The 24,280-nt window shown below is 45.7% G+C and overlaps 3 protein-coding genes across 4 annotated transcripts; 2 read left to right on the top strand and 1 right to left on the bottom strand.

Moving 5' to 3' along the window:
- The first annotated feature begins 386 nt into the window (after positions 1 to 386).
- Positions 387 to 18,493, top strand: LOC128754961 (girdin-like). The gene is made up of 29 exons (XM_053857990.1): positions 387 to 671; positions 969 to 1,060; positions 2,120 to 2,222; positions 2,888 to 2,957; positions 3,893 to 3,951; positions 4,020 to 4,103; positions 4,671 to 4,811; positions 5,283 to 5,461; positions 7,376 to 7,457; positions 8,853 to 9,011; positions 9,081 to 9,227; positions 9,303 to 9,447; positions 9,576 to 10,136; positions 10,216 to 10,421; positions 10,488 to 10,682; positions 11,083 to 11,207; positions 11,277 to 11,415; positions 11,478 to 11,654; positions 11,738 to 11,899; positions 12,156 to 12,433; positions 12,502 to 12,645; positions 12,711 to 12,897; positions 12,958 to 13,103; positions 13,190 to 13,282; positions 13,712 to 13,893; positions 14,923 to 15,003; positions 16,059 to 16,289; positions 16,402 to 16,467; positions 16,993 to 18,493. Exons 1-29 carry the CDS (start codon positions 609 to 611, stop codon positions 17,886 to 17,888), a joined length of 5,193 nt encoding a protein of 1,730 aa, XP_053713965.1. The 5' UTR covers positions 387 to 608; the 3' UTR covers positions 17,889 to 18,493.
- A 138-nt stretch (positions 18,494 to 18,631) lies between these two features.
- Positions 18,632 to 20,477, top strand: LOC128754968 (methyltransferase-like 26). 2 transcript variants are annotated; one of them, XM_053857997.1, is made up of 7 exons: positions 18,632 to 18,969; positions 19,093 to 19,185; positions 19,371 to 19,533; positions 19,621 to 19,680; positions 19,754 to 19,821; positions 19,881 to 19,959; positions 20,029 to 20,477. In XM_053857997.1, exons 1-7 carry the CDS (start codon positions 18,776 to 18,778, stop codon positions 20,083 to 20,085), a joined length of 714 nt encoding a protein of 237 aa, XP_053713972.1. In that variant the 5' UTR covers positions 18,632 to 18,775; the 3' UTR covers positions 20,086 to 20,477. The 2 variants fall into 2 exon arrangements, with proteins under 2 accessions (XP_053713972.1, XP_053713973.1); XM_053857998.1 differs by lacking the exon at positions 19,093 to 19,185 and having other exon boundaries at positions 20,029 to 20,386.
- Positions 20,478 to 20,490: 13 nt separating this feature from the next.
- On the bottom strand, positions 20,491 to 22,570 carry LOC128753356 (WAP, Kazal, immunoglobulin, Kunitz and NTR domain-containing protein-like). The gene is made up of 2 exons (XM_053854965.1): positions 22,368 to 22,570; positions 20,491 to 22,005 (listed from the first exon to the last, which is right to left on the bottom strand). Exons 1-2 carry the CDS (start codon positions 22,530 to 22,532, stop codon positions 20,491 to 20,493), a joined length of 1,680 nt encoding a protein of 559 aa, XP_053710940.1. The 5' UTR covers positions 22,533 to 22,570.
- Positions 22,571 to 24,280: the final 1,710 nt, after the last annotated feature.

Below are 24,280 nucleotides of genomic sequence, written 5' to 3'. Positions count from 1 at the left end.
AAAATCACCAAGCAAAAAATTCTTTTTTTTTTTGCTTGGTGAGGTTTTTTTTTTTTTCTTGGTTTTCTCCGAGTTTTTCTTTTTTTTTTTTTACCTGGCGGAAATGGGCTTCCATAGTTTTAGTTGCTCAGTGTATTTAAAAAAAATTGTGCAAGATGGGGAAGGGTTGTTGTCATGGTAACGGGGTGATCATAGATGTTTTAAAGAAGACATCAGGGGAATAAAATGCTTGACTCTTGAAGGGTGTGGATTTCTGAGACGGACTCTCCTAGATCTCTGGGAAGGTGGAGATGCGCGGGGCATCACAACTCTGTGATCTGATAGGCGGCTCCGGAGGAGGAGGCGGGGCCGAGGGTCGATGTCTTCGCATCACAGGAGCAGCAGGATGTTCGTTACGTACAACTGGTCGCGCTCTAAACGCTGACGCTGCGATCATTTGTTTATGCAACATAACTAACTTGAGCAACGGCTGGTCAAGTTCAAGGGACGAAGGGATGGCGCGAACGAAAACATCCGAGATGTGCACTTGTGCGGAACGAAGAGTGGACTTTTCGGAACTGACTCACTGGGGATTTGAAATCTGAAGGGTAAAACAAACTGAATTCACAATGGAGAGTGGGGTGTTTCTGCCCTGTCGGGATCAATTCATGTTGAGTCCTCTCGTCACGTGGGTAAGTCACCGTGTCGCTCTTATTTTGTTGTTTATTATGTCGGATTTGTACTCAGTCGCTTATCACATATGGACTTTATTATTTTTGTTTTATTTTTCGAGATTCAAGCAAATGTGCACTTTATTGAATTTACAAATTCTTGTTTATGAAAATGGAGCAAGCGTGTTGCTATAGATGGGAAAAAAATGGTAATACATTTCGCAGGTTGTACTGTTAATAAAATAATTAATTTGAATAGTTTCCTAAGAAAGCCAGTTGTGATCATCAAAGTTTCCCCTCTATTCTGCTTTCTAACAGGTGAAGACGTTTCTCCCACCTGATGGCAGCGTCCACCTGGACTTTCCCGAATTAATGGATGGAATATTCCTGAATGACGTCATGAACCAAATGTAAGTCATTGCAAAAACGTTCATCCATTTCCATAGTCTCTATTAGTTAAAAGATGAGCTCACATTCATAACTCCAAGTTATGAAGTTGAAAATGAAGATTTCTATGTTGCCAAAGTTGACGTTTATTATCACTCGTAGTTAATGGCAACATGCAAGCTGATATTATGAACTTAATCTTGCTGTATGAAATGTGAGCGTGTTCCATTCAATTGTCATAAAATCACATTTTTATAAAAACAAAGAAATAAATAGCAGACATGAAAAGGTCCCTATCAATTGGCTGCTGAGCCTGAAGGATGTGCGTCAAGACTAGAGGGACAGATTTTGTCAAGATGCTATTTAAGGGATTAAGTTTTGAGTGCCGTATGTTCCGATGAGTCTCCCTCACCCTTCAAAAAACATCAAGACCATCTGACAGCATAAAGTTCAAGTTAGTGGTTGGATAGATAGTTGTTGATGAAGCTTGTTGGAGTTCTGTGGCGACTACAGATGTAATAATCCTCAGATTTGTGAAGAAAAGGTACAGAATAGTGACACTGTAGATAATTCTGTCTAGCCACCCTGAGTCCAGGGTATCCATTCATCCCATTTAGCTCCCCCAAAGGTCCCAGGAAGCAGCTCCTCATGCAAAACAATGCTGCAGTGTGGGAGAGAGGAGGGGGGCGAGGCGGGATAATCCCTCGGATTGGGAGACCCTTTGAGATTATGTCTCTGTTGCTTGTATTCAGTGGGACACAGATGGGTCGACAGAAATATGTCCTTCATCACAGACAGCAAGAGACGTAAATGTCATATATATATCAATGATGATGGTGTTTGAGTCTGATAACTGTAATATTCAGCTTCTTAATAAGAGACAATGTGTCAATTATTCTCCTTTATCCAGACTCCATTACAATAACACAATAGCGTGCTACACTTCATTTCTAGATTTCAGTAAATCCATGCCGAGGAATTCATCTAAAAGGATTCTTTGTCGCCACGTTTGGCTGAGTAACAACAGCAGGTGTCTGAATGGAAAAGAGGTCACACTGTCTAAACGTGTTTATTTTCTCAAGAAACCCTCCGTCACCAAAGGCTGCCAACAAGGCGACCAGAGATCCGAGCCATAAAGTGAAGAACCTCAACTTCCTGGTGCAGCAGATCAAGACTTATTATCTGGTGAGTCACGATGCCCTGGTTTTACGTGACATGTTCGGGATCGATGAAAAGGCTTAAAAGTGCTGGCCGCACACAGTCACGCTCTGGACAGCCTGATCGTCTGAAACACTCGATGGCTGGCAGATCTGCACGTCCCGCCTAAGACTCATGGCCTAAATATGCAGCGCAGCAACATCTGTGAAATCGGTCCGCACAAGCCTGAGCGACCAAACGCAGTTTGAATCCAATAAGTTATTGACAGCAAAGTTATTGAATGAATCTGTTTTGTCAGTGTTTTCTATTCCTGAGCCCTCCTTTGTTTTCTTCTGTCCAGATGACACAGTTCTTTCCGTGGTTATTTAGGGCTAAAACTGCTGAAGCTCAAGTCAACATTTTCTTATGTTTAACCACAGAGGTCCAGGCAGGTCCAGTTCCACATTATAATGACAAAATTAACCAGTTCACTCTTAACCCAAGCAACGTATTTCAAACTTCATCACTTGAATGTATTAAATGTATGAAATCATCCACCCATTTTTGTTTCCGAATGCATGTGTGAGCCCAAGCACCTGCTGTGTTTTAAAACTTGTGTCCCTGTGAACCCAAACCTGGTGGTCAAGTGAAGCTGTTTCTTTACTTTTCTTTTTCTTGTCTTCCTTAAATGGTGCATTTGTGTCTCTGTGCAGGATCATCTGAGGCAACTGATCATGATTCCTGTGCCGAATGTGTCGCTGCTGACAAAGACTCCCTACTGTGGTACGCTACCCCAAACATGCCATGTAACATCTAGTTTATCGTCCACTCTTCTACAACTTTGAATGTGGCTAATTTGTGGAAAGACGTTTGGAGTAGTTAAAGCATCCTATTCAGGATGCTCAGGTGAGTTGAATTACCCCTTAATAGTAAAGAAGAAGTTACATGAGTTGGGCATCATTGTGGAGGTTTCTCATCTTAATGGCAATGGACTCACACAGCTGAATAAAATGCATGTAAATGCAACAACACAGGTCCTCCTGAGATCAGTAGTTTAAACTGCAGAATTGGGGGCTAAAGACGAACAAAGCTGAAATGGTGTGTGAACATCATGTGTCAGTACATGAAATGTTGACAAGTCACCTGCAAACGTCAGAGTCATGTCTGAGGAAGACCATATAGGACTGTATTTTTGATAAGAAGCTCACTTTATCCAGTCCCTTAATTTCCAGTATGATTGCTGTGGGTTATGCTTCAGAACAATACTGAAATATACTTTCATTTATTTTGTATTATTTTAATTTAATTTTAATTTTCAACAACTTCCACCCTCTCCGACATACACTCACTGAATCCACCCTTAAGTGTGTGAAGGAGAGGTGTCAAAGGTCCCTCCTTCCTACAGCACTAACTGTACAATACAATACAAATGCAATAAACATACAATACATTATGACTGTTTTTTCTGCTGCTGTCCATTCAGAATTTCCCCTCAATGGACTAATAAAGCAAATATTGTCTTATGATCTCAACATGTGCCTTCAGAGGAAGTAGATGTTGCATGTTAAACATAGTTTATATGGGATTGAGTTCTTTGAAATTGCACTCGGCCTGGTCACTTGACTTGTATGAGACTGTGACGACCCAAATTGGACTGCCAGTGCTTAAATTCTGGGGCATCAAAATACTTGATCTGATTTATTTCAAATCCGTGGCAGAACAAGGTCTGGACGAGATGAAAAAGCTTCTGCTGTTGCTGTTGGGATGTGCTGTTCAGGTAGGATTCTAAGTTATTGCTACATTCAGAACAGTGTCCGGATGGAAGAGTGTCTGTTTTGTGTTCAGTGTGAAAAGAAGGAGGAGTACATCGAGAGGATTCAGACGCTAGACTTCGACACTAAAGCTGCCATCGCTGTGCATATTCAGGAGGTATGTCTGGGTTTTCTCAGCTAACAGGCAAAGATCCTCCTGGATGCTTTTATGTTTACGTGTCTCTATGAAGAGAATGGCACTCAGAGAATTCATGGGTCTTATGATGGCTGCCACAACTTAACATGAAGTGAATGCGCAGACCGGTTTTCAAATGTTCTAGAGCCGCACATATTGTGCTCATGGTCTATCAAATATTATTGGAACTTTTGCTTATATAGCTATTTCTGTTTATTTAAAAGATGAACATTATTATTCTTATTAGCGGCTGAAAATATGTATCACTTTAAAAATCAAAAAGAAACATATCCAATATAAAATGCTGCTCACTTAAGCTGTGTATTGATTCATCACTCATGCTTCATTGTTTGTATCGACTTCTTAATATGATGATCAGTGACCTGGAGTGCCACAGAGGGGGCAGACATGTAAACTGATCCATTTTTGATGCTAGATTCTCATTTTTGTTGTCAACATATATGTTCTTTAGTGACATCTTTCACTCTATTTGTCAAAAATGTACATCAAATATCACAACCAAGTAACCATGCGCTCATATTGCGCCAGCTGACCCACAGTCAGGAGAACATGTTAGATCTCCAGTGGTTGGAGTCCAGTGACTTGCACGCAGATGAGCTTGAGACCCTGGCGAGGAACATGGCTGTGCAGCTTAAACACCTGCTGGACCAAAGAGACGCCCATCTGCAGGTAAGCAAGTCTTTACTTTCACTTCTTAAGGTGAAGAGGAAAAACTAGCTGCTCTAATTCTGTCACTAGAATTATGTTTAAGACAGAACAGAGAAATAGATTTAAAGTGAGCAGTTAGGTAGATGATAGAGGGAGTCACATGTGCGCGAATGGATGAATGTTGTTAAGGATCCAACAAGAGTTTAATGATGTACTTCTTCCTTTAGTAGAAGCATTTCAGCAACTCATTTCATCTGTGAATTTCCGAAGCAAGATACGACTTATTTCATCTGAGTTTGGCTCTGAGGCATTTGCTCTACAAGCATGACTGAGATTATTGTTCATTCTGTGACTGTTCTTTTTGAACGTTTTTAGTTATGTTTTAATATTTAATTCTACATTATATAATTCATTATGATTATAAATGACATATGAGCTACAAACTAACCTACAGATGTGTATTTTAAAAAGTTTTTTCATTTGTCTTTGCAGACAATAGTGGAGCTCACCCAGGAAAAAGATGGTGTGGTCTCCTTGCTGGGATGCCCATCGAACCCACAGTGCTCTGGTTACTCCCCTGGCACGCAGCAACAGCAGCCAGGGACGCAGCAGCATTTAGCTGTGGAGCTGGCTGACTTCAAGGCCAAAATCAGACGGCTCAGGCAGGAGCTGTGAGTGTGCAGCGCAAATCGCTGCTTTTCATCTGCTTCCTTATTCCAAGTCGCCAATTTTCTAGCTTGTGTAAACAAAAACTAGACGGCATTATGCATGTTTTAACATACACTTGGTGGTCAGAGACAGCAAACCAAGCAATATGGAGTGGAACGTATTTCTAAAAATTACAACCAAATTTAAAATAAGGAGTGAAGGAGATGTGATAGCCATTATCAGAATGTATTTTCTATTTACAAAATGCCAAAGATGACATAGTATTTTTGCATGGAGGCCCAAACATATACTGTGTAACAAATGAGTGATAAATTCTTAAATAAATTGACTGATATAATATTTATTCATGTATTAGTCTTCTCTACATGTATCTATCAAGATATCCTTTAGTATTTTTTAAGCACATCTCTTACTATTTTTGGTCTGTTGTCAATATTACTTTGTTTTTTCATTTTTCAAGTATTTGCTTTGAACAATGAATTTAATGTAGTTTTTGATGATTATATACGTTTAATCTCATAAACAGATTCTTCACGTCTCCTCTCATAAAGTGAAATGATACTTACCTTATAGTAAATAGCTTTTCTTCACATATTTTTTTACTTAAATTCACATCCTTTACTTCAGAATATCGTCATGATTACCCTCATATATTTATATATTAGATCTCAGTGTGTGCTGGTGTAGTATAATCTTAGAGTCTGTTGTTTCATGGGAGAAAATAGGGTCCTTCACCTTCACTTTTAGTTTAGTACACTTATATTTGCCATGATTGTGAAGTCTTGTTTGGCCTACTGTTGCAGTGGGTCTGGGTCATGCATGTTTGTGTCTGTGTGAATCGGTGAATCTTCTCAGAATGCAGAAGAGCACACAAGTTTCCCTCAGATCAGATAAATATGACTGGCTGAACCTATATCAGAATCAGAAAACTGTATTGATCCTGAGGGAAACTTTGTATATCTCTGTTTTAAAACTATTTCCTCCCCTCAAATGCAATGAACAAAGGTGGGTTTAGTAAAACCTAGGTTGTGACTTGAATCCAGTGCGTGGATTTTTCTTTTTTTAATTGTTTGTTTGATCTGAAATTAAATTGCAAAGTTTCAATCTGTTGGTGGCTCAGAGTAGTTGCAGAAACTCGAGGACAGAATACTTTGACTCAATCGTTTGGAAAGGAGGGCAGAGTGAAGGCAGCCAGCACTGGAAGCAACACCCCATCAGACAAGCAGCTCCAGATATCTTTATCAATACCAATCTACCCTGACTGACACCATTTAGTTCTGTTTATCCACATCGATTGAAAAAGTTCTTCCCAGTTATTCGAGTGTGTATTACTACGTTGCTGCTGTGGCTGGCTTTAGAGTTGGGCAGCATGTTCTCTGGGGTCCTTCCAACAGAGAGGGGATGAAAGAGAGCCAGCGCTCCGGATAAGAGATGCCCTGGGGGGGTTTGGCCCACATTAATGGCGAGTTCCATGGCGGTGCTCAGCTATTGACCCACATAGGCGCTTCATTTCCGAAAACCACATGCACACACACCCTGGCACACTAACCATGGCCCAGCCACCATTCACCGGCCATCTCCTTAAGCGCTGCTGTATTGTCCTCTCTCCTCGTGATGTTTAGATTCCCCTGCTGGACTCTGCTGAGCAAACACAATATCTTACGAAGCCATTAAGTCAAGTCTATTCTCTTTATATATTCCTCTGCGCTTCCATTGGCTCCTCCGTTCAATAACATTTTGTACATATTCATAGCCTGAAAGTTAAGGGTTTTCAAAGGTTGCGCTTTTATGTTTCAGTGCAGGAAGTTACAATGGTATTTTTCCCAGAGCAAAACTCCTGTAGAGGTAGAGTCAATAGAAATCAGACATCAATGTGTCTAGAAGTGAAACCTCTACACCTGCTTGCTCGGTTTCAGTGAGGAGAAGAACGAACAGATGCTGGACTGCAGACATGAACTGGAAAACATGCGACTGGAGCTGAAGAGGATCCAGCAAGAGGTTTGGACGCGACACAAGACGAGATTAAAGATTTCTCTCATATCAACCTACGAGCCGAATCAGCAGATTAAAGCAGCACATGCCATGTTTGGAGGCCATTTCAAACTGACCTCACCAAAGCATGTGATCCTATTTAAACATCTTCTAATGTCGTGTTTTTGCCCCAAACTAATGGTGGGCTGTGTATCATTAGCCTTGGTCTGGTCTTGTTTTCAAGTAGTGGTTTTCAAGGTATGTAAACACTGAATCATTTACAGGGAAAGAACCGTTTAGCTTAACTGCCTATGATAATAAAATGAAAATATTGTGCCTTACCATTATTAATGTACATTAGGTCAGTATTTTTCATGCCACGGCACCCTTGGTTCATTGAAAAAAGCCTGAGGCACACCACCAAAGGAACCTCGGCTTTGGTGCACTTGTTTAGAAAACCCCTATTCATTTGTAAATAACAAAACTGTTGTACTTGGTTGTTATTTTGCCAAATAGCAGAAAAAGTATTTGTTTCAAATGTGTCCAGAAAGGAATGGGCAATATGGCAAAATATAAAATAATATATCATCTGTTTATTTACTTACTTTAAACAACTGTTTTGATTTTATTACTTGTCTTTTGCATGATTTCATTGTAGTTTTGAGTTTCCAGACAAATCCTTAGCCTTCTTTGCCTGAACTTGCTTCATAAAAAAACAATTATTCTTTCTCACTTCACATTTTGGAGCACATTTATTTTGATGTGCATTTATTTTTAAACCACAAAGTAAACTTCAACAGTCCATGAATATCAATAAAGTTTTGAAGTGAGACGTCACGACAGCTCTGTTAACTCTGCGGTGCAGACAGTCTTTGGCATCGCGGGTCCATCAAGGATCCCTCCCTCCATCGTTCTGTCGTGAAAGTGTGTGGTCAAAATAGAGGCGTTATCAGGTTTAAAAACAGCTGGAAGTTGCGCATGTGAGCGGCTTCTTTGCTGTGAGTATGTGGGAAGAGGAGCGCCGCGCACCACAGCAGCGCTGCTTTGACTGACGGACAGATCAGCGCACCAACACGCTGGAGCTCTACAGTATAGTTTATTGAAAGAATGTCAGCGAATCCACATGATCTCCTCTCGTTGGTTGTCATGATTTAATGACATCATATCGCCCACCTCTATCTCCGGACACATGAGGTGAAAGTGGATCATATCCCCATGGCAGGAGATGGGAATCAATCATTTGGAGTCACAAACTTAGGAGCGATGCTGAAGTGACTTCACACCTGAGAAGCAACCTGATAAAAAATAATGTACGACCCTCACGTGTCACCACTGCCAGACAGACGAGTTGAGAATTAAAGGCGCACGTCTCCATAAATTCTATCAAAAGTAATGGGCTTTGACTTTGTGAACTGACTTTAGAACTCCCAGCTTCTGGTGGACGCCCGAGCAGCTCGTACCTACCGGGATGAACTGGATTCTTTAAGAGAAAGAGCCATCAAGGCGGACAAGTTGGAGAGTGAAGTGGGACGCTACAGGGAGCAGCTGCACAAGATTGAGTTTTTCAAGGCCAAAGTGGAGGTAGACACACTCAGCTCAAACTGTATATCTTCACTGTACTACAAAGTCTTTTTTGTGTGATACATGTAGGAGCTAAAGGAGGACAACCGGGTTTTACAAGAGACCAAAGAGGTGCTGGAGGACCAGTTGGAAGGCTGGCGAGCCCGCTCTGACAAAATCCATCATCTGGAGAAGCAAAGTTTGTTGCTGAAGGCCCAGATCCACGATTTGGAGCAAGTTGGTTCTCTAAAACGGATGTCAAATGTGTGCTTCAAATGAATGCTATCATGCTGATAGTATTGCTTTCACCAGGAGAGGGAAGCGGATCGGAAGCGTATTGAAGAGCTCCAGGAAGAAAACTTGTCTCTGTGTTTGGCTCAGAGGAGAAGCATGGAAGAATCCCAGCACCTCGGCTGGGAGTTGGAGCAGCTCTCCAAAACCACCGACAGCCCACAGAGTAAGTAAGAGCTTCAAAGATGTAAGGATGGATAATGATATGTGCAAGTAAACATGAAAAATGTTTGGGAATTTTTGGAATAATCAAATGTTAGACGGTTGAGGTTTCGACTTTTCTTTTCTACAAAGGTCACCAGACTCTAAGCGAGGAAGTGAGTGAGCGCGCACGAAGTCGGCTGCTGAAGCTTGAAAAAGAGAACCAGAGTCTGCTGAGGACCATAGAGGATCTCAGGGTGGCATCCGTGCGCGGTTCAGAGCAGGCTAAAAGTGCCAACAACGGGAGGGAGTCGGTCTGCCCCGAGAGCCAAAGCTTCCACACATGCAATGGAACAAACCCTGAACTCATGTTAGTAGCACCCTGCTCAGAAGGCAGCACACCCGAGACGATGAACGGAGATATCAAAAACAGCCGGCAAGAGTGTCCGGACATGAGACAGCTGGACGGTGGAAGTAGTTGTGATCATTTCCAAGAACTGATATCTGACGTGGAAATTCTGGAACAAAGTCAAAACAGGCATCATCATGGTTGTGTTGCATCACATGACTCCAGCTTCCCCAGGCACGACGATGTGTTGCCAGCTCTGCCGACGCGCTACTGTTACGCCAACAAGCAAATGCAAAGGCTGGAAGCCAAATGTAGAAACCTGGATTCACTGAATCAGCATCTTCAGACGTCACTGGACAACACTGGTGGGCTTTGTCAGACACTGAGCTAAATATTCTGTGACCTCCCATAGGCCACTTTAACAATGTTCTCTCACGTCGTCAGAACGGAAGGTGCAGCACCTTGAAGCTGAAATTCAGGAGCTGGAAGCAGAGAACCAGACCCTGCACTCCACGTTGGAGGAGCTCCGGGTGTCAGCACGGCGTCTTGAGCAAATGGAAGTGGAGAAGCTGAACCTGGAGCAAGAAAACACAAGTCTGGAGAAGGATAAAAGGCTGCTGGAGAAAGAGAACAGGCGACTGCGGCAGCAGGTAGCTTCTTCAGGCTGACTGGTTTTGGTAAATATGGACTAAATCCACTTTTCATTTTTCTCGCAGACTGAAATCCAGGAAGCCAATTTAGACAGCAGAAACGTCTGCATGACTGGCCTGGAGCGGGAGATGCGTCTCCTCGTGAAGGAGGTAGAATCATTGAGAGAAACCGCTGAGCGAGTCAAAGGCCTGGAGAGAGACCACAGAGAACTGACCAAACAAGCTGCCATCGACCAGAGAACCCTGGTCAACCTCAGAGAGGTGAGTAGTCACACACTGACTTCCATGAGTGTGAGGAGGGTCCCGTTGCATAACTTCTCTGACTAACATGTACACGCATCAGTCCCTGGGAAAGTACTGTTTAAAAAATAATAATAAACTAACGTTGATTGTTGTTTATGTTTCGGGTGTCACACAGCGGCAGAATCCACTAGGTTTGTATTGTACTCAACAAGCAAGCATCAATCTTTTGATCGTTGTGTTTATGACTGTTAAATACTTTTCAGTACATGATGGTTATTCAGTGGGGTCATGTCTGAACTGCGAGGGTGCTGTTATAGAATAGAATCTTCTGGGTCACTCACTGCTCCCACCTGATGCAAATCTCTCTGAGCTGCTGGTAAATGAATTCAAGATGAAGTATGAACTTCTTTTTGAACAGGAGCTTGTTAGTGAGAAGCTGAAGACCCAACAGAAAGACAATGAGTTGGAAAGTCTTGCTCATCAGCTGGAGGTGAAGCTTGTCCACCAGGAGAGCAAACAGCAGCACAGCGCCACTGACAACAGGTGACCTCAGGTGTGCCTCAGGTCTTTGCCAAGGACTGTTTTTAAATGATCCTCCTCTCCGCATGGCAGGTTCAAGATGCTGGAGTCTCAACTGGAACTTTCTCTGAAGAAGTCGCTTCAGATTAAAGAGGACAAGATGGCCTCTCTGGAGGCACGTCTGCAGGAGTCGTCCAATCTGAACCAGCAGCTTCGCCAGGAGCTCAAGGCGGTAACTCGTATAAAGATGCTTCGATAAGGAGGTGGATGAATCAATGAAATGATTCCACACAGGTGAGGCTGAGCTATGAGGCTTTGCAGCAGCGGCAAGAGGAGGAGGAGACAGGGGCAACTAGGACTCCACCTCCAAAGGAGTCAGGACGAGCCATGAGTGAGATGCTGCGTGAAAGCCATGAGGCCACCAAAGAACTATTGAAACTGAAGGACCATCTTATTGAAGTGGAGAGGAACGTGAGTGAGCACTTTCATGTCCATCTGTTACATCTTCATGCTGCCAGGTTTCCAAACAAAGTTGCCTGTTTTCCCTCCTGTAGAATGCCACTCTAGAAGCTGAACGCCAGGCAGTTCAAGCTCATGTGAGGCAACTGGAGAACCAGTCCGACAGTCTGCAGGCTCAGATTCTGGCTCTTCAGAGGCAAGCTGCATCACTCCAGGAGAGCAACACGGCCCTGCAGACACACAACGCAAACCTGCAGGTACTTCGCTGATTTACTTGTCATTTCTTTCAGGCAGTACAAGTGTTAACTCAACTAGATTCCATGGTAAACAGGGACCATGCTTTGTGAAGGTTAAAGTAATTCTGACTTGATTCATTATGGAAAACACAAAAAAATATCAGACAGAACAAAAGAGTAAAAGTAGGCAGTGTATTTTGCAAAACTAAGTGGTTATATTTTGTGTTAAGTTGGTGTGTAATTCTTCAGGGAAACCTGACCGTGTGTTCTCTCCCAGGTGGAGAAGTCGACGCTGAACTCACAGAGCGCCTCCCTCATGGCGCAAAATGCTCAGCTGCAGCAGCAGCAGTCCGGGATGGAGGCGGAGCGGGAGAACGCGGTGCGTGAGCGTGACGAGCAACGTGGTGTCCACGAGCAGCTGCTGCGTGACCACGAGCGGCTGGCGGCCCTTCATGAACGACAGGCCATGGAGTATGAGACCATGTTGGGGAAACACGGCTGTCTGAAAAACGCACATCGCACACTGGAGCTGGAGCACCGCACCCTGCAGGACAGGTGGGGGAAACGTGGATGGTAAATGTCAATGCCAGACACTTTTACTTGAGATTGTTGTTCACGTTCAGGTACAACAGCCTGCTGCAGCAGAGGTCCAAGCTGGAGGAGCTGGAGAAAGCTCTGAAGGAGGAGCAGATGAGGATGGCCCTGGAGAAGGAGCAGCACAGAACTAGCGCTGCAGAGTGCTGTCGTCTGCGGGACGAGAAGGACTGGTGAGCTGAGCGAAAAACGTCCGTTTATGTTCGCGGTCGGTTCACGAAATGCGTCACGTCATCAGGTTGAACCAAACGTACCGCCAGCTTCTGAACGACAACGAGGTTCTGACCGCGGATCACAAGCAGCTGAAGAGCGAGCTGAACGAAGCCAAGCTGGAACACACCTGGCTGGAGGCCGACTTCAACAAGCTGAAGAAGGAGTACCAGCAGCTGGACATCTCGTCCACCAAACTAACCAATCAGTGTGAGGTAGGGACGCAGATGTTGTTTGGACTGCAGCAGAGATTTAAACACCTGTGTGGTGCTTAGTTGCTGAGTCAGCTAAAGGGAAACCTGGAGGAAGAGAATCGACATTTGCTGACTCAGATTGAGACTCTGATGCTCCAGAACCGAACCCTCCTGGAGCAGACGATGGAGAGCAAAGATCTGTTCCATGTGGAGGAGCGCCAGTATATGTAAGCAAACACCGTCCGCTAAAAAGAAATATCATGTATTTGTCGGAGCTGTGTTTCGAATCTGGATGTTGCCATCACCTGCTTAGTGACAAGCTCAACGATCTGAGAAGGCAGAAAGAGAAGCTGGAGGAGAAGATCATGGACCAGTACAAGTTCTACGAGCCGTCGCCTCCTCGCAGGTCAGTCATTTGTGGACACAAAGAGGCGCAAAGACGGGAGAGGGGTCAGGATTTAATTCACCCGTGGCTCCACAGATTACTGTTTAACAGAGAAATATATGTCAATATGTGAATTGATACAGTATAGAAGTAGTGACATGTAATATTGCGTGCATATTTGAATGTATTTATTACATTGCAAATACTGACATTTTCTGTCCAGTTCCAGACAGTGACACAAGTGACAGGAGTAGTTGATGTGGGCGAGGTTGGGAGCCTTCTCTATGTAAAGCTTTAGCAGTCAGGGGGTTGAGTGTGGGTTAGTCACAACAGTAACAAGTAGATAGACATGGGCTTTTTCATGCCAAGTTAAATGAGCGACCTTCTTATTATCGTCTGTCCGAGCCTGAACATCCGCCTGACTTGCCCGCTTCTCTGTTGCCACCTCAGGCGAGGCAACTGGATCACCCTGAAGCTGAAGAAGTTGATCAAGTCCAGCAGCCGCGAGCACGGCCTGGAGAACACATCCACGAGCGCCGAGGGCAACGAGCCACAGCTATATAGCGGCACCATCGTCAGCTCTGACGGCTCCACCTCAGCGGGGGAAGTTGTCTCACCCCAGCACCGCAGCAGTGAGTTTCATCTGCCGCAGTACTTGCATCCAACCACCACCATCCTTTCACTCAGCTACATGGAATTCTGTGATCGATCCACCGCCCTTTAAATGTTTATAAATCTGACTCGCTGACAGAAGTCAACATCTTCTTACAGGAAGTATGTACCGTAATTTCCAGACTATGCACCGCTACTTTTTTCTTGCGGTCTGAGCCCTGCGGCTTATAGAACAGCACAGCTAATATATGGGCTGAAATCAGATTCAATCAGAGGCCCTTAAAGTGCTTAAAATGCGCTGTTTTCGCCGGCGTGTCCACAGCTCTGTCAACAGAGTCCATCTCCTGGAGGTTTGGAATTCAGAAGCAGCTGCTGAGGACGGCAGTGGTGTTGGAAATTGTGAATAGAAGATGTGAGACGCTGTCCCGAGACAAAGTGTGTTCGGCTCAAAAGTCCGACGTGAACACAAGCGAGTCATGTTTTGGCAGCTGACTTGATCCTGGCAGGAGAGCTGCACCTTGTCTATGTGAGAGCCACGTGGATAAATCAAGATACATCTTGTTTCCACTATTTCCTCACTCTGGATGCTGGACCCACGTTTTCAAAACTAGTTTTGAAAAGCGTTTTTAAGCCGGTGCACCACTGAACCTGCGGCCTGTAGGCCTTATGTAAAACCTTATGTGCCTCTATTTTCCTTCTTAATATTCTTAATATTCCGGTGCACTCTATAGTCCGGATATTACGGTATTTTTAAAAACACTTGCTGTTTTATTGACGTTATCCTCCTCTGTGGATGTTTCGTCTCAGTCATTGTCACTTGCCATCTTCATGGTGTACAGCATCATGGATGGGGCTCAGCATAGTACATAAAAATTTGCACAAAACAGTTCCACACCATCAAAATGTTCTCCTGAATTTGCCTCCTGTGATTTTCCTGTGTCTGAATGTGTGTTTCCTTATCTCCTCCCATCCACCTTTCCACACCCTTTGCCTGTTTCTCGTCGCTCGCATTCATCCATCGATTGTCTCATGCACTTGCTGTTGAGTAGGCGCCCTGAAACTGTTTCCACGTATGAGGAGCAGGCAGAAGAACCGAGGCAGAGTCAAGACTCTGTTCCAACGTTCCATGTGTAAGGAAAACTGTGGTCTGAAATGTTGCCATATCACATGCACTCAGGCTCTTATTGCATTGCTCACCCTCTGCTATAGTTGCTCAGCCAATTCACCTGCTAAAGTTAGCCATCACCGGACCTGCGCTTCAACAGAGAACATCCAAAAACATAGATTTGACAATGCTACATTTCATCGCATCATTCATCAAATGAACCTTAAATGAGAGGAAGGATGGCTGCCATTGTGCCAAATGTCAGAGGCCACACCCCATTTTCTCCTTTATTATTGTTATTATTATTAATCTAGTAAATTACAACATTTGTAATGAATTAATCTCAATTAATTGCAGTTTAATGATATAAGAATATTTGCCACAACAATGATTTTGGTATATTACTGAATCAAATGATGGACCCACACATACATTTAAACAACAAAATATAGTTTATTTTGCATCAGTTTGACAATAGCACAATAAATCACGATGGTGGCTATATTCAAGTTTTTATATCACCTTATTTAAACTAAAGCTCTTTTCATGTCTTGAAAATATTTACATAAGAACTTCAAGTCCATTCAGAGTAGTGGAAACCCTGGCCATTGTGTAGAGAAAAACATCCCTGAACAAAACAGATGCTTTTGTTTGCTTTTGTTCAGGGATTCCTCCATGTTTGTTGTTGTTGTTATCATCCTAGCTGCCACGTGTCTTGTGCATCAGTGTGATCAGTGGACCAGGAACTCCTGCACTTACAACGGTTCTGTGTTGTCTGGAGAGCAAACTGTTCAATTATTATTATTATTATTTTGTAATTAATTCATCGTAATAATGTTGTAATTGATTCATTTTAGTCCCACCACTATTATTATTATGAAGTAATACAAGATAATTTAAGCCCCAAAGAAGCTAAATACACCATGAAAAATAAAAATAAAAATTCTGACCAAAGTAAAAAAGTGAGTTTAGGAGTGAGTCCGGCCAAGACTGTTATTACAAGACTTCATTTAAAGGTCCGCTGCTTCAACCCCACCCCACCACCCCCCATGTGTCCCGATCCTTCATCCCAACTCTCAGCACTGAGCAGCTTGGTGTTCCCCTCTGGCCCGTCTGAAGAGGAGCGATGGTCAGACGAGCAGCTGGAAGGGTCGGGGGCTGACGTGGAGGAGGACACTAAAGACACATTGACCCCATCCCTCACCACATCTATCATCTCCATCCACCACCCTCATCCCACCTCGTCACCATCTGGCTGCACCACGAGCTCTGGAGCTGATGTTCCAGATGTTACTGAGCTCTGGGTCACAGGTAGAGCTTTTGTTTTCATTCACTCTGCCTGCCTTCAGTGAAACGCATGCGTCACAACAGTGTGGCAGCCGGTGGAAAAAGCTTCAACTTTTGAACGTGTTCTTTCCTGCAGACAAGGATTCCAACGATAGCGCGGCACCATCTGGACCCGAGGACAACGATGAGCCGCAGAATCACGGTAAAGCTCTGTGGATATTCGTTTAGAGGATTCCGCCGGCCCACACGAGTATTACCAGCTCAGGAATTAGAGTAAATCCATCAAATCGCAATCCTGACCTTGTTTCATATAAATCTGCAAGTGGGTAGTAAAAAAAAAAAGGAAGCTGGAATCTGCTGCCCCTTGTTGGTTAAATACTGTATAACAAAATGACACAAGAATCTAAATGTATGGCAAAATAGCAACGTGATGTCATGGCAAGGAATCGATACTCGGTGACTGAAATTAAGAAATAACAGAAGAAACATCGTTGGATGAGCTAAAGTAGTTGATCATGAACTTCAGAATCAAATGTATTATTATGGTCAGTGGTCAGTGGGAATCCCACCAACTAGGTAAGTGCTTTGGAATAAAGTGCTGTAAAAAAAAATTAAAACAAAATGAAATAACAAAGGCTGATCACAAATTCAACAGTCTGACGGCCGAGGGGAAGAAGCTGTTCCTGTTCCTGAACTGGAGATTTGATATTTGATTTGGTCTTTGTAGGAGTCAGTGGGGTCCAGAGTCGAGCACAGAGTGAGAGCAGCGGAGAGTACAGCCTGAGTCTGGACAGTGAGCCCTGGTCAAACAACAGCAGCCCAGTCCAACAGCTGCCATCACAGCAATCTTGTGACAGCGCCGCCTCTCTGGACCCGTCAGACAAAGTGAAGGCCTCCACGTTACCCATCGCCCGGAGCCAGGAGCACACACCAAAAACCAGAACCTCCACGCCAAATCAGGACTTCTGGCTCACCAGGGGCACAAAGAGCATCAGGAGGGGATCCAAGGCTAAACTGATGCGTCAGTCATCAGAAGCAGCAGGCGTGGTGGCGGAAAATCCCGAGCTTAAAGTCGACGCTCACACTGCAGTCAGCGCTCCCATCACTGTGCTGTACGTGCAGGGGAAGTCCTCCTCTATGTCGGGGTGTCTCAACTGCTTCTCCACCCCACTGACAAAGGAAGGTCGAGTTCGGGGGGTCAGCTCGACCAAAATGCTCCCTCGTGCCAGCAGCGTCATTTCGACGGCTGATGGCTCGTCGCGCCGCTCCAGCGTCAACAGTGACTGCAGAGTGGAGCCTGACTCCCTCTCGGAGAACACCAGCAGCACTGATCCACCTGTGAACCAGGATCTACAATCGGGTCCCGTCCCTCCTGTTAAACCCCCTAGAGACCCCGCTCTTATAGACTCTTCTGACTGTCCCAAATCCCCCGTGCAGGAGTCGCTCATGGGCTCTTCATTTACTTTTAACTCTGTCTTTTCAAACACAATCTTCAGCGATTCCGTTGTCACAACTGCAACTCATCTGGAGCAGCACTGTCAGACTCTTCACACTCAAGAAACTCCGGGAGACTCCTCGCAAACTCAGCAACCAGACACCGACAAATGTGTCATAAATGCATGAAGATGACTGAGCTCCACACTAAAGACTTGCACGTCATGTCCTGATCATTCCAGAGTTCAGGTTACTGTTCACACTCTCCCTTTACACAGACTCTCTGTTGTACACATCTAAGCGGTAGCTTCTCGTGACACTACCAACTTCTGTGTTTTCCTCCGTCCTCTGTTACAAAAACACTGCACTGTTTCATCCTTGATTCATGTTTCTACTTGTAAGCAGGACAAAATGTTATTTATTTTAGATCATCTGTGTATTTATATTTCAATTTTATCTAAGTTTTGTGAAAAATTTAAAAGCTTTGTTGATGCATTTTGTAATGACCAGTAGAATTCATGTCACAACTTCAACCACCTAGATGTACAACCTATTTTTCATATTTTACAACAATATATTGAGTCATTCTGTTCTCCTCTGCTCCCTATATCCTTGAGATAAAAAAGGTTTAATGGGTATAAGAGGTCACCATGGCTTCCTAAGATACATGTTTTTGACCAAATTGTACTCAGACACACACATTACATATATTATTTTCCGGAGGGTAAAGTGCTGTCGTCAAATGTTATCAGTCAATAAATGTAACGAGAAACAATAAAGTTTTATTTCAGATGTTTTTTTTGTTGTTGTTGTGCATTCCGATCGTTGTCCATTTGAGAAAACCAATTCAACGCCAACCTCGTAAACGTAAACGTAAACGGTGGACAGTTGCCACCGTACTTCCTCATTGGTTGTTGAATGGATCACGTGAACGAACGCGGAAGTGGCACGACAACACTCCAGGCCCGTGTTGCGTTCACAGTCACCGTAGCGTTCTAGAAAGTCACGCTGTGGTGGAGAGCTACCGCGAACTTTACCGTTTCGCCCGACGGTGTTTCCCGTGGCTGTTTGGCAAGATGCTAAACGCTCCTGCGGCGGAGAGGAACAAGGAGCCGATCCTGTCGGTGTTGCGCGGGTGCGTGGACGGTCGGAGAGCCCTGCGGGCGCTGGAGATCTCCTCCGGGACCGGACAACACGTCGTGCACTTCGCCCGGGCTCTGCCCAACATCACCTGGCAGCCGTCCGAGTTTGACCTGCAGTCTCTGTCCAGGTACCATCAGTACAGCACTCAACACGAAGCCGTTATTCGTGACGCTAAAAGCTCCGATTCACGAGTCACCTGAAGGCACTAAAAGACGCACTGAGTTTTGAATGAATACATTTGTTTTATTAGGCTTTTTGAAAGGATCCCGAGATTATTACAACCTGTGCCCCTTTACCTGGACACACAGTCCTTTCCAAAGCGGCCACAAAGCCGAACATTCTGGTCAGTGTTTTAACTCTTCATCTTCCACAGTGAGTCGCAGTGGATTGTTATATAACATTCCGCTTGGATGTGTTGACACATAACCTTTCTGTGTGTCACGTGGAATCTAATTTCAAACTACACAACACTGTGTGTTGCTTAAATCCCTTATGTTGAAACCTGGCTGACACTGTTGCACCTCTCAGTATAGAAGCGTACAGATCCCACCACCAGCTGGAGAACGTGAAGCCCCCGATTCACCTGGATGCCTCTCAGTCTCACGAACACTGGGGAGGAATCCACCCCGAGACCCTGGATCTGGTCGTCAACATTAACATGATCCACATCTCAGCGATGTCCTGCACCGAGGTTGGTTTGAATGGCTGCTTAGTGTAAAAGTGTGCTGACCAATGAGGTCACGACTGAGCCCGGGGTCGTCCTCTCCCCCTCTGCCAGGGTTTATTCAAAGGAGCTGGAGCTCTGCTGAAGCCGCAGGGGCTGCTATTGACTTACGGGGTGAGTGGAAGTTCGCGAATACGCTCTCAGGTTGTGTGCCAGTTTTGTTCAAGCTGTGTGTGTGTTCCATCAGCCCTACGCCGTGAATGGTCAGATCACCCCACAGAGTAATGTGGATTTTGACTACAGCCTTCGACAAAGGTATTTTTCCTGTTTAAAGTTGTGTGCAACTGCCGATTGAGATTGTGTCCTTCTTCCAGGAACTCGGAGTGGGGTCTCCGAGACGTGTCCCTGCTCAGCTCAATAGCCCAGAGAAATGGTTTATTCCTGGAGAGATGTGTAAGTTGCGAGCCGCTTCTGAACCGTTTTAGATACTGATAAATGCATGGTTGTGTGTTCTGTTTCTAGGTGGACATGCCAGCGAACAACAAATGCCTTCTCTTCAGGAAGGAGAGCTTGGTGTGATTCCAGCCATTCCTCACCTGGAGACTGATCACTATCACTGAAGAAGAGAGGCCTTGGGATTCCTTCATTCGCTGCCAAATGTTTTAAAATGTTGAAAATCTTCATCAAAGTTTCATGAGTTAATGTTGTCTAAACCTTCCTTTTTGTTCACGTGACAATATTTCTGCGCTTCTGTCTTGAAACGTTTTGAACGACTAATTCGATGAAACCAAGAGCGCCATCTGTTGGCCTCCTGAAAATGAGGACACTGTTTCTGAATCTGAGCCGATACTGGCTACTTGAATGGCTTTTATTGGTGAGTATGGCCAAACATTTTTGCAAAACTAAAATCTAATAGTCAAGAAAGCTTAAGAGTACAACTCTGTGGAATGCAAGCGTCACAACAGCAGCCCAGCTGTTGCACTTTCAGGACGTCCGGCAGCCTTTTTTCACCGCAACGTCCCGCAGTCTCTTCAGTCGGCGCTCGGTGATGGCTCTGACGTAGCTGTCCGACTGGACGATGGCCATGCCGTCTTGGACCACTCCCATCACCAGCAGGGGGCTCTCCTCCATGGTGATGTTGGGGCAGGGGCAGCTCCAGTCAATCTTGGCGATGGTGACCTCCAAGTGTTTGGTGTTGAAGAACGTCAGCCCCATCTTCTCGTCTCTGAGGACCTCTTCTAAGCTGAATCGGGCCAGACCGGAATCCAAATCCTCCACCAGCTCGGTCAGCCGGCCCACGATGGCGAAGTCGCTGCGGCACAAGCTGGGAACCATCTTCCCCTTCACCCGGCACGTCTTGCAGGCTTTTCTCTTGGTTTGAGGGCAGTTTGACTCGCATTCCTTTTGCGTGCGGAAGCTGTTTGCGTTTCCGTGGCAGCCGCCGTAGGCAAAGGCTTGGCACAGCTTCATGACGGGGTTCCAGGCCCAGCGTACCTCCCAAGACTTGCAGGGTCCCTGGACCGCAGGCAGGGTGCAAATGCCCGTCCCTTCCCTTTGGCACGAGGCCTTGCATTCCTCGTAGGTCTCGAATCTGTTCCGACTGTCATCACATCCACCGTTGCTGAAAGCCAAGCAGGAGCCGACTTTGCTGTCGTAGTACCAGTCCACATGGCGCTCCCCGCTGCACACCCTCTGGTCCAGCTCTGCCAGACAGTCGGCTGGAGAGAAGGGCCGCCCCATGGGCATCTCTGGATCTTCGGAGAAGTCGTCCTCAGCTCTGCGGATGACTGACAGCGGGTAGTCTGCGCGAAGGACTCCTGCCGAGTTCCGAGCGATGCAGGTGTAGATGCCGGTGTCCCACACCTGAGCGTTGTAGATGACAAGTTGCCCGATGTTGGTGATGACCACGTTGCCGTACATCTGATCGGGCCTCATGACCAGCCGCTCCCGCCGTTCGCTCTGCTTCTCCCATGTCACATCCGGTCTTGGAACTCCAAAGACGTCACAGTGGAAGCTGACGGTGCCCCCGACGTAGATGGACTGGTGGTGGGGGTTGGAGTACAAGGTGGGCGGTAAGGGGTCCTCCTGCGAGGACGTGGGCGTGGGGTTTGCCGTGGTATCCTGGGGCAGTGGGCTGGTGTGCGGCCCGGCCAGGTAGAAGCGGCAGGTGACCACGGTGAGGCTCACCCCCCGGATGCAAGCCTCCGCGTCCATGAAGCAGCGGTTGAAGTAAGTGAGGCCGTCCGAGGCGCAGGTGAAGTTGGGCTCCTTCTCGCAGCGGTCCTGGCACTTGCAGATGGGCTGGCCGTCCCATATGTCGCAGGTCGCCCCCTGCTGGCTGCAGATGAACCCATCGCAGGTGGCCGTCGACACCGCCGTGGTCTCTGCGTTTTCCCCAGCGCCCTGCGGCTGAGCTGATGAACCGTCGGAGAAGCGCGCGGCCACGCAGCTGAGGAGGCCGCAGACGTTGGTGCAGCACTTCTCAAAGTCGGCACAGTCCTGGACACAAGCACACCACCACAGTCATGGACCATGTGGAGCCAAAGCACTGGAGAGCTTTACTGCCTCTCATCCTACTTCTGCTCATCACTCTCTTTCCTGCCACTCCCACCTCTCCCTTCACACCTTCACCCCTGTTGTTCTTCACTCTTCCACCATGGCTGCATTCTTTTCTCCACCGCTCCATGTGACCTTCACCATCTCCACCTTGTCTCCATCTGATGCCTCCCCTCTCCTGTGGTTTTCTTTTACAAACCAACAGCTACTCTTCTAACTACCCTCAGTCTCCTTCACCCTCAGCTGCCCCTCTTTTCTCTCCTCCCCAGCCCTCGTTCATCACACAGAAACATGGATCACATCACCTGGTCGATGTTGCACTCCCTCTCGCAGGTGCTCTGGGCATCCACCCACAGGTTATTGTTGAGCTTGTTGGGACAGAGGCCTTCGTGCTCCACTTTGGTTCCAGCCACACTGGCAGCCACACACAGCCCTGGGAGGCCCCACGCCAGGAGAATCCACAGACACATCCATCCTGGTCCTGGGGGCTTCACCTTCACTCCACTTTGGTCCTTTTCACGCGGCAGAAATGGTGAAAGGTACTTAAACATAATGGTCGAGTCCTTCCCTGAGTATTTCCATACCGTTCACAGGCGTTTATTAAAACCTGCTTCCGATCATCCAACAAGGGTTAGTTCTCCACGAAAGGTTTGTCCTGAGAGGAGCGCAGCAAGTCGCAGTGTTTCCAGTGGAGCGTTGCTCCGGGAGTGGGCGCAGAGCTGGACAATGAGGAGGCGACATCGGGGTGTGAATGGAGGTGGAGAGGGCAGCCCACCCTGACCGCCTCCGTGTTCCTGAACCGTCTGAGACTTTTATGAAGCGACACCGAGCACAACTGGACAAACATAGTAAAAGATCAAAGGGAGGCGGTCCCCATAACCGAAGGCGCGCAGACAAACGCTCCGGTGACATGAGAATGCTGCGTTTGTGAGGTCGCGGTGCGACGTGACGCACACTTTTACGCACGCTTCCCCAATGAAAGTGGCCCGAGGAAGGACTGGTGTTTACGAACGCGAGGCGTGTCCCATCATGTCCCCGCGCGACACGTCTAGACCGGACCATTAACCGCCCCTCGCTCATTCACACGCAGCTCAGGGAAGCCTCGGTGCGGTGGGAACGCGCGGAGCCACACAGGCTCAATAGCGAGGCGCTGCGTCTTTGTCCGCGGGCGGCTGCGCGGCTCCCCGCGCCTTTTCATCCGCAGTGACCCCGCAACCCCGGCCTGACTTTTGACCGGGGTTGCATTCAGGCTCCGGGGGACAGGACCCGGTGCTCCCGGAAAATAAAGCCAAGTGGCCAATACAGAGAGGACGGATAATCAATTCAGCGACCCCCCACCAGTGGATCACCGAGGCCCCAGACTGCACAGAGTAGAGTCGCACAATGACCTTGATTCGACTTGTAGGGCATGTTCACAGCTTTGCTGCTCGGGAAAATCATTTTACTTTACCATCAAGTGGACAACTGATTTCTTCTTTTCCTCATTATTCATTTTGAATGTATTATTGCTTTAAATATAAATCACCGCAGGTTGTTGGTTATTGGGTGTTTGTGTGACATGTTTATCCATACTGATATATAATGTTTTTTAAGAACATGTATGCAAATGAATCTTCAGATCTTTAAATAAAAATAAAAATAACTATGTGACCATTATCTCGTATTTAAACTTACTATACAAAGTGCAGACCGAGGGCCATACATGACACTTTCCACTCATGAGGTGAACTGCAACAAATACTTCAACATTTTTCTTTTATTGTTCATTGTCATTTTCATTATAAAAAGCAAAGAGTTACCACTGAACTATTTCATTTTATTGTCTTTGCCATTCTGTTGTGTTCTGATTCCCCTCCGCTACTAACATTGATTTTGATTTGCATCTTCTTTTTAGTAAATCATAAAATATTTGTGTGTTTCATATACATCTATAACATTCATTAAAAATGCAAGTGAATGAAATAAATATTTGTTATTATTATTATTTTTTTTTTTTTACCAACTAATACTCAGTCTGTACAATTCTGGATATGGAACTGCTCTTTTTTTTCTCTCTTCTTCTTTTCTTAGATATTTCTAAAGTATTCTACTTATACTTGTGTTTCATCACTCATAGTACCTATAAGGCAAATTAATCACCCACCCCTGTTTCCTCCAATGACAGAAACAAAGTGAAGATGTGTGATATTTAATATGAGATGTTCGATTGCAGTGACCA

The sequence above is a fragment of the Synchiropus splendidus genome, chromosome 2 (genome assembly GCF_027744825.2).
Source record: "Synchiropus splendidus isolate RoL2022-P1 chromosome 2, RoL_Sspl_1.0, whole genome shotgun sequence".
NCBI lineage: Eukaryota > Metazoa > Chordata > Actinopteri > Syngnathiformes > Callionymidae > Synchiropus > Synchiropus splendidus.
The sequence above is the reverse complement of the archived record's forward strand: the minus strand, read 5'-3'. Positions and strand labels throughout refer to the sequence as shown.